Here is a 9,922-nt window from a genome sequence, read left to right on the forward strand (position 1 = left end):
AATTTCTAGGATTTTCCAATTATATCATCATATTATCTACAAAAGAGATAGTTTTATTTCCTCATTGCCCATTCTAATTCCTCCAAATTATTTTTTCTCTTATTGCTATTGCTAGAATTTCTAGTACAATATTGAATAATATTGGTGATAATGGGCATCCTTGTTTCAGTCCTTATCTTATTGGGAAGGTTTCTAACTTAACCTTGTTACAGATAATGCTTGCTAATGTTTTTTAGATAGATGCTTCTTACCAATTCAAGGAGAAATCCATTTATATCTATGCTTTCAAGCGCTTTTTCAAATAGGAATGAGTGTTGTATTTTGTCAAAAACTTTTTCTGCATTTATTGATATATATATGTATATATATATATATATATATATATATATATATATATAATATGATTTTGTTTGTTTTGGTCTTGATATAATCAGTTATGTTAAGTTTTCCTTATATTGAACCAGCCCTACATTACTGTATTCATTGTATTAATTCCACTTATATAATTTTTATGATATTTGCTGTAATTTCCTAGCTAGTATTTTATTTTGGATTTTTGCATCCATAATAATTAGTACTTTAAAGTGTTTTTTTTGACAGAAATTAATGTTGTACTTTATCAAAACCTTTTCCTGCATCTATTGATATAATCTTTAACTTTTATTATTGATGTAATCAGTCATGTTAATAGTTTTCTTTATGTTAAACCATCCTTGTGTTCTTGGTATAAATCCCACTTGGTCATAATGTATAATCTATATTTATGAAAAAAATTGACATACTATTGGTTAATTTGAGTTTAAAAAAGAGAAAAGAAAACCAAATCACTGATATTAAAAATGAAAAGGGTGAATATACCACTAATGAAGATGAAATTAAAGAAATTATAAGGAGTTATTTTGCCCAATTATATGGCAATAAATTTAATATTTTAAGTGAGATGGAAGAATACTTATAAAAACATAAATTACCTAGATTATCAGAAGAGGAAATAGAGTATCTAAATAGACCTATTTCAGAAAAAGAAATTGAAAAGACCATAACTGAGCTTCCTAAGAAAAAAGTACCAGGACCAGATGGATGGATTTACAAGTGAGTTCTATAATAAATTTAAATATCAACTAATTCTAACATTATTTGTAATCATAGGCAAAGAAGGTATCCTACCAAAGTCATTTTTATGAAACAAATATGATACTGATACCTAAACCCAAAAGAAGAAAAACAAAGAAGGAAAATTATAGACCAATTTAATTAATGGATATAGAGGCAAATTTTAAAATAAAATACTAGTTAAAAGAATGCAACGATATATTGAAAAGATTATACAAATTTTATTTTTTAGGATCATCCTGTCATAATGAACTCAAACCTAAACCTATACATATAAACTTTTTCTAACTACCCTAAAAATGATAACATTGTTAAGAGTCACAAATATCATTTTCCCATATGACAGCAAATAGTTTAACCTTATTAAATCCTTTATGATTAATCTTTCATGTTTATATTTTTATGTTCCTCCTGACTTATCTTTGAAAGTCAGATTTTCTGTTTAGGTCTAGTCTTTTCCTCAAGAATATCCGAAAGTCCTTTAATTCATTAAATATTTATTTTTTTCGCTTGCAAGCTGGCTGGGCAGGTGATTCTTGCAAACCCAGTTGCTTTACTCTTTGGAATCACATTTCACGCCCTTCAGTATTTTAATTGTTAAATTATGTGTTATTCCAATTGCAGCTTCACAATATTTGAATTGTTTCTTTCTACTCGCTATAATATTTTTTTCCTTGACCTGGAAGTTTTGAAATTTAGCTGTAATGTTCCCATGAATTTTGATTTTTTTATCTCTTTCAGGTGGTGACTGATGGATTTTTTTGATTTATCTTTTACCCTCTAGTTCCAAAACTTGGGGCAGTTTTTCTTAATAATTTTTTTTTTTTGCTTTTTGGAGGGGAGAAGGCAGAGCTTGGGGTTAAGTGACTTGCTCAAGGTCACACAGCTAGTAAGTGTTAAGTGTTTGAGGCTGGATTTGAACTCAGGTCCTCCTGACTCCAGGGCTGGTGCTCTATTTACTGCACCACTTAGCTACCCCTTAATAATTTCTTGGAGTGTAGAGTCTGGACTCTTTTTTTGATCATTACTTTCAGGTAGTCCAGCAATTCTTATCTCTCTCTGATCTTTTTTCTAGGCTGACTTTTTTCCAATGAGATATCTCATGTTCTTCTTCTAGAACATAAATTCCCTCTCACCTCAGGCTTCCCTGGCTTCCTTCAAATTTCAACAAAAACATCATCTTCAAGAAGGCTTTTTGGATCATCCTTAATGCTAGTGCCTTCCCTCTCTTATACAATTTATCTTGTACCTTGTTTGTCCATTGTTGTTTAAATGTTGTCTCCTTCATAAGTCCACGAGATCCTTTATTTAGAGCAGGGCTTGTTTTGTTTCCTTTGGCGTTTCTTTGTATCCCCAGTACGTAGAATAATGATTGGCACATAGAAGGCAAATTACACATGCCTCTTCTCTTGACTTTGAGACAGATGACAAATGGTAAGACAGTTTCTGGGCAATTAATAATCAATTTATTAATTAGGCTAGCTGGTAATCAATAAATTGCTGGTCAGTGGTTTTTCTTGGTAACCAAAGATGCCAAGATCCTAAAAGGTGTTAAATATCTTCTGAAAGGAAATTCCCCTGACAAGTGCTACTCCGCCTTGACTGGTGGACATTTGGTGAGGAGGTGTGCTAAGGCTAAAGGTCTTAAACTCCTCCTGCGGAGAACCTGGTTTGATCATAAGACTCATCAGCTTCCATCATTCTGGGAAGGGGGAAACAATCTCCATCTGAGCCTCTCTGTCTGGTTTTCTCCATGAGCTGGGTCACCCCAAACTCTAATGGAGGAGATCAAGGAAAGGGGTTCCTTCCTAGTTCAGAATGGATTCTGTTTATACTCTAAACAGAAATTAGGTCTTCTAGTTGGATGGGGTCCCACCCAAAACTGACGAGCATGTTCCTTGAGGGTTAGGGGCAACCCCATCAATCAGACATGCCCTTCAGAGACTGACTGACCTTAACAGGAATTGGGCCTTTACAGAAAACAGAAGGGAGAAAAGGTGGACCAGAATGAATAATTTGTTATTAATATATTAGTTTCTCTCAATTTGACTTAATATCAATTAGCTTTTGCAGCTTCCTATTTCCTCCCAGTTTACACTGCTTTAACTCTCCATCATATTTCTGTGCCAGTTCTGCCATCTGGGAAAAGGCATGATTAGTGTTTATAGAAAAAGTCTTCTGCTTTACTGGAAATTTTCAAAGCCCTTTGACTCAGTTTCTTTGCACAGTTATTTTATTAAGTCCTGCTGTTTATGGAGAACTCTTATAGATTCTAGAGGACAAATAAAGTTGATAAAAACCACCATCTTTGCACTAATGGAGCTTGGAGTCTACTGGGGAATGTCACAGGTAATGTAATAAAGTGTTAGGCTCTGACATTCAAGATATATTGGGAAAGAACATAAAAGACCAAGGGGTTTTCCTCAGTGGATGGTTGGCTAAAGAACATGAACCAATCGTTCTCTGTGGCTCTCATTCCTCAGAGGGCTGGAACTTCTCAGGTTCCTGATAGTTTGGGGCTCCTTGGCATAACCTTAGATACAGAGACGAGTTATTAGGGGATGAGTATTCTGGGATTCTCTGCCATTAGACTGTGAGCTCCTTGAGGGTGGGAAGTGTCTTTGGCCTCTTTTTGTGCTAACCTTTAATATTTGTTGATTGATTACACTTTTTCTACCTTGCATCCTGCCCTGGAAGAGTATGTGTTCCTTCAGGTGGATCATATGAAGAAACAGGAAATGGAGATAGCACTGGGCAAATCGAGAGTGATGCCAATGGCAGGGGCGGGAGGGGGGATGAGGACCGACCTGAGCTTTGTGATGTCCACAGCGCCTCCAGGTGGAGAAGTCTGGGCTAGCGTCGGTGGTGGTGAGCACTGAGCTCCAGAGCATGATAATTAAATAAATGCACAGGAACCAGTGGCCACCACCAATCTAGCTTGAGCAGAGCAGCAGTCTGGGCTGGCGAGTGTTCACATCTGGTGCTGGGAATGTTTGACAAGAGCAGGAGAGGGGGAGGGACTCACCCGGCCTCTTCTGGAGATTCCGGGGCTGGCACTCTGCCCATCTCCTACCCACATTGTTCTCCTCTGGTTGCTACTGAGGCTGTTTAAATCAAACCTCTCACTGGCTAGGTGCGACCTGTCCTCTTGAAGGAGGGAACCAATCGGTTCTTAGAGGAGTCCTGCTATTCCCTCCACTTCTCCCATTTTCCCTATTACTCCTAAGTGATCCCCCCCCCAACAGTCCAACCATCAGATAAAACCCCTAGAAGCTCCATGGAGAAGCCTGCTAGCAAAGTCCAAGACTTCTCAATGGGTTGTAGCCCAGACATCTGCTCTTTATTAAGGAAAAGATGGGACTCTACCATAATCTTTAGGGTCTGGAGAATACCCCTAAGCCCTCTGGTCTACCAAGGTCTTCCCACTCCCAGAAGACTTTCCTGTGTTAAAAGGACTTTCTGCCTTCAGTTGGTTATATTATGTAGCATGCTAAGGATCTTCTCTTTCACATGCGGGTGTAAAATGGATATATCCCATTTCCTGAGGTTTAGCAGTTTCTCATGGGCCTCCTTGAAGAGTCTGGAGCCCACAGTTTCCTCTACCCGCAGGCGCCATGCACTGAGTTTGGGTTTGCCAAGGAAGATATTATAGTTGGCACCCACTGGCTGCAGACAGACAGAAGGATAAAGTATATGGGTTAACTTATCCATGTGCCCAACCTAAATCTCATTCCCTTCCCACCTCTTTAACCCGGCTCATTCCCACTCAGAGGCCTTGGCTCATGCCCTTTCCCATGCTTAAAGTTTCATCACCCATGCCTCCATTTATCCAAACCCTATCTTTCATTTCTTCCATGAAACCATCCTTGATCTCTTTCTGTTATATAAGATAGCACTTGAATATTACAAAATCACATGTAATCCCAGCTTCAATAGTTTCTCCCCCATAAAGGCAAAAGATGCTGTTACTGCATCTTTATTGGAAAGAAAATCTTGAGAGAATAAATAGTGATTGAACTGTCCCTCTAGGAGGATTGTTACTTGTTATAGAAGAAATAAGACTGAGTGAGGTAGACAGAGGATAAAAAGAACTTCTTTCCTGAGAGAACTCTTTGAATTCATATTGTGAAGAAACATCCTAAAGGGAATTCTTGAGAGACTTGGGTTGTTGAGAGCTGAATGGTGGGACTGCTTTTCCAGAACTGAGAACTCAGCAGTTGTAGTGATGGTAAAGGGAAGAATGGCACATTTAGAGTCTCCCAGGATGGTGGCAGGAATTGGGAAGGCTTTCAGGCATTGACTTAGCACCATAGCAGATCATTTGTAACTCTTAGAACAAAGCCCTGAACAAAGTGTGGTGGGGATGTAGGGATAGTTTTCTGTTTGGATTTTGTTATCTGGTGTGTTATTTCTTCAGCTTTGTGGAACCTTAAATTTAATAAGCATGCCATTTGTGCCTTTATCTAAGTAACTGATAAAAATGTTAAAACAGTACAGATTCCTGGAGCATTCCTTACATCAACTCATTAGCTACTGTTGTTTGGGTCTGGTCATTTAATTACTTACAAATTTACTTAACTATGATCTAATCTATCTCTTTTGATTTTATCTAAAGGGACAGAATGGTAGACTGTCAAAAGCTTTGCCCAAATTTACACTTGATCTAGTCTTTAATAATCTGAGAAGCAATCTTTGATCATAGCTTCACCCTAGTTTACTGAGATATGTTCCCTGTTCAGTTAGGTTAGTGTGAGAAGACAAATTCTACTCATTGCTGTTTCCCTTGTGATTATTCATATTTGTTTAGTCATTCAGTCATGGCTCTTTGTGACCCTATGGACCATAGCACACTAGGCATTTCTGTCTTCTACTATCTCCTGAAGACTGTCCAAGCTCATCTTGGTTGTTTCCATGACACTGTCTATCCATCTTATTCTCTGTCATCCCCTTATCCCAGGCCTGCACAACCTGCAGCCTGTCAAAGAACTTCAGGTGGCCCCCAAATGCAGAGATAAACATACTCTATATTTTTTAGGGGCCACCAAAAATCCTTTGGCGTGCTGCAAGCCACAGGCTGTGCAGGCTTGCCTTCAAATTTTCCTAGCATCAGGGTCTTTTCCAAAGAGTCCTGTCTTTTCATTATGTGGCCAAAATATTTAATCTTCAGTTTTAGAATTTGACCTTCTAGGAAATTTTTGTCATTGTTCAGCTATTTTCAGTCATGTCTGACTTTCATGACCACCTTTGGGGCTTTCTTGGCAAATATACTGAAGTGGATTGCAATTTCTCTTTCCAGATCATTTTCCACATGAGGAACTGAGGTAAACAGGGTTAATGACTTGCCCAGGGTCACACAGCTAGTAAATGTCTGAGACTGAATTTGAACTCAGGAAGGTGAGTCTTCCTGACTCTAGGCCCAGCACTCTATTCACTGCACCACCTAGTTGCCTATGCCTTCCAGTTATTCATAGAGTGAATTAATTTCTCAAAGTATTCACTGATATGATCTCCTTCTGTCCAAGGGAGTCTCAAAAGTCTTCTCCAGTGCCACCATTCAAAAGCACTGATTCTATAGCAGTCAACTTAGGTCAGTAACCCAACTCTCATAGACATACATTGCTACTGGAAAAACCCTAACTTTGACTACATGGATCTTTGCTGGCCCAGTGATGTGATGTCTGCTTTTCAGCAAGCTGTACAGAATTGCCATAGCTTTCCTTCCAAGGAGCTAGTGTCTTTTAATTTCATGGCTGCAGTCACTCTCTGCAGGGATCTTTTAGCCCAAGAATATAAAATCTGAAACTGGTTCCATTTCTCTTCCCTTTATTTGCCAAGATGTGATGAGACCAGTTGTCAAGATCTTACTTCATTTTTTTATATTAAGCTTCAAGGTAACTTTTACACCCTTCTCTTTTACTCTTATCAAGAGGTTCCTTAATTCTTCTTCACTTTTTGTTATCGGAGTGGTATCATCTGCATGTCTGAGATTATGGATATTTCTCCTGGAAACCTCAATTCCAGCTTTTGATCCATTTGCCCCGGCATTTTTCATGGTGTATTCGGCATCAAAGAGTGACAATATGCAGCCTTGTCTTACTCCTCTCCCAATCTGGAACCAATTAGTTGCTTCATGTTTGATTCTAGCTATTGCTCCTTGACCCTCATACAGGTTTCTCAGATGACAAGTCACATGATCTGATTCTCCCATCTCTTTGGGGACTTGCCACATTTTGTTGTGATTCACAGTCAAAGGCTTTCCTGTAGTCAGTGGAGCAGAAGTTGATGTTTCTCTGGAGCTCCCTTGCTTCTCCATAAGCCAGGAAATGTTGGCAATTTGGTCTCTAGTTCCTCTGCCTCTTGAAAACCAATCCACTCTTCTGGGAGTTCTCAGTTCACATACTGATGAAGCCTAGCTTGCAGGATCTTAAGCATGCCCTTGCTGGTGTGTGAGATGAGTGTTAGTTGTTGGGTGATTGGAACATTCTTTGGCATTGTCCTTCTTCAGGATTGTGACATGAACTAATATTGTCCAATCCAGTGACCACTGGTGAGTTTTCCTAATTTCCTGGCATATTGAGTGCAGCATTTTAACAGCATCATCTTTTAGGGTTTTACATAGATCAGCTGGAATTCCCATCACCTCTGCTAGCCTTATTGCTAACAATGCTTTTCATTCACCAGGACATCAGTTCTTTGGAGCTACAGTGGTCCATAGCTCAGAGTCACATGGCATTAGTGAAACTTGAAATGACTGTCTGAGTAAATTACACCTTTAATTGCCAGTATATTAAACATGGCCGTGTTATGCAAACCAAATTCTGCTTGGTTCTTTTTTCTACTTGTAACATGGTGTTTTTAATCAAGTCTTTTCCATCTGATCTTTCTCTCCTAGATTTGTTTTTAGTTCTTTTTAAGGACTCCTCTGCCTACCCCCACCCAATTTGAGCATCTCAGAGTTGCAAGAGATGCCAGTAGTCATTTACTTATGCTCAAGGCAAACTCTCCTCTATGACGTAATAATAACAGCAGCTAACATTTACATAGCAATTTCTGTGTGTCAGGCACCAGGCTAAACACTTTACAAATATGACTTCATTCAGGCCTCATGGCATCCTCGGGAGGTAGGTGCTATTCTTATGCCCATTTTTATAGGTGAGGAAACTGAGGTAAAGAGAGATTAAGCTACTTGCCCAGGATCACACAGCTACGAAGTGTCTCTGTCTGGATTTAAAATTGAATCACCCTGACTTCAGGTCCAGGGCTCTAACCACTGCCCCATCAGTAAAGAGCCTTGGGTGTGGAGTGGAGGACCTAGATTCCAATTTCACCTTTGGTACTTATGACATGTGTGGCCTCAGGCAAGCCCCTTAACCAATATGGAACTGGGTTTCCTCCTCTGTAGGATGAGGCCTCCGAGGGGCTTCTGTGGTAGTATCTTCTCCCTCTCAAAGCTCCAACTCCTGACCACTTTTTCCCTTCCATGAACCCTGTAGTTTCTACTCACTTGCTCCTAGCTCTGAATTCTGGGGCCAACTTGTCCCTGTGACTTCATAACATCTGGAAGTTTGATAACTCTAGGGAGGGGTGGACTTCACAGCAGTGTCTTTCTATTCTGGTGACTTCCCTCCCAAAGCAGCTCCTCCTTTGTCCTTTCCCCCAGACTAACCTGCTGGCAACACTGCTCCACGGTGCCTTGTCTGAAGGCTCCCAGTGGTTTCTGGGGATCTCTGGGGCACCCACTAACCAACTGAGCCTGGTCCCTTCTGCCTTCCACAGGGCTCACAGTGGCCTCTGCTGGGACACTTCCAGTTTCTGGGATTCCCAGCCCTTCTCAGAGGGCATTTCTGATTCCCCCTCCCCCGCCAGCCTCTCTTATCACCTGCATCATCTCCATGGCAGCCATCAGATCAGCCAAACAAATGATCTTTCCCGTTAGAAAGGGCTTATCCTTCAAGAAGTGGTCGCAGAACAATTGGATGTTGGTCTGTACTTCTGTCAGTATATCATCCATCTTCTCCTTTGGCAATTCCTGCCCCGTAATCATTGGGATCAGCAACTGGTCAGCAGGAGGGTTGGGGGTCAGGAACAAGAGACAGAAAGGGGCAGGGAAGGGACCCACTGCTCCCTGACATTCCTGCTCCACAAGGCTGAAGGATTTCTCTAAGAATCTCAAAAGTGCTGTCTGTTAGGATCAGCCTAGCCTATGGCTAGGGCCTCACCTGCCATCCTCCCCACATGATCCCAGACGCATTCCTTCCTCCCTTCCCTACTTCCTTCCCTCCTTCTCTCCTTTTTTCCTTCCTTCCTGCCTCTCTCCCTTCCCTCCCTCCTTCCTTTCTTTCTCCTTTCCCTTCCTCCCTCCCTCCTTCCTTCCTGCCTGCTTCTGTCCCTTCCCTCTTGCCTCCCTCCCTTCCCTCCTTTCCATACTTCCTTCCCTCCTCTCCTTCCTTCCTTGCTTCCTGCCCCCCTCCCTTCCTTCCTTCCCTCCTTCCTTCCTTCTTTCCAGCCTCCCTTCCCTCCTTCCTTCCTAGCTCCCTTCCTTCCTCTCTCCCTCCCTCCATCCTTCCTTCCCTCCATCCTTCCCTCCCTTCACCCTTCCCTCCCTCCATCCTTCCCTCCCTCCATCCTTCCCTCCCTTCACCCTTCCCTCCCTCCATCCTTCCCTCCCTCCCTCCCTTCCTTCCTTCCTTCCTTCCTTCCTTCCTTCCTTCCTTCCTTCCTTCCTTCCTTCCTTCCTCCCTTCCCTTCTCCCTCCCTTCCCTCCTCCCTCCCTTCCCTCCTCCCTCCCTTCCCTCCTTCCTTCCTTCCC

The 9,922-nt window shown here is 41.2% G+C and overlaps 1 protein-coding gene across 1 annotated transcript in view; it reads right to left on the reverse strand.

Annotated features, from left to right (window-relative positions):
• Nucleotides 1–392: 392 nt before the first annotated feature.
• GSTT4 (glutathione S-transferase theta 4) overlaps nucleotides 393–9,922 on the reverse strand; it is a 13,419-nt gene continuing 3,889 nt past the window's right edge. The window contains exons 4-5 of the mRNA XM_069096577.1: nucleotides 8,993–9,169; nucleotides 393–4,779 (exon numbers count right to left, since the gene is read on the reverse strand). Coding sequence (XP_068952678.1) covers nucleotides 4,579–4,779; nucleotides 8,993–9,169 — 378 coding nt within the window. The 3' untranslated portion in view covers nucleotides 393–4,578. The remainder of the gene's footprint in view (nucleotides 4,780–8,992; nucleotides 9,170–9,922) is intronic.

The sequence above is a fragment of the Petaurus breviceps genome, unplaced genomic scaffold (genome assembly GCF_028583685.1).
Source record: "Petaurus breviceps papuanus isolate PSGF00001 unplaced genomic scaffold, PetGlider_PUasm1.0 243, whole genome shotgun sequence".
NCBI classification, from domain to species: Eukaryota; Metazoa; Chordata; class Mammalia; order Diprotodontia; family Petauridae; genus Petaurus; species Petaurus breviceps.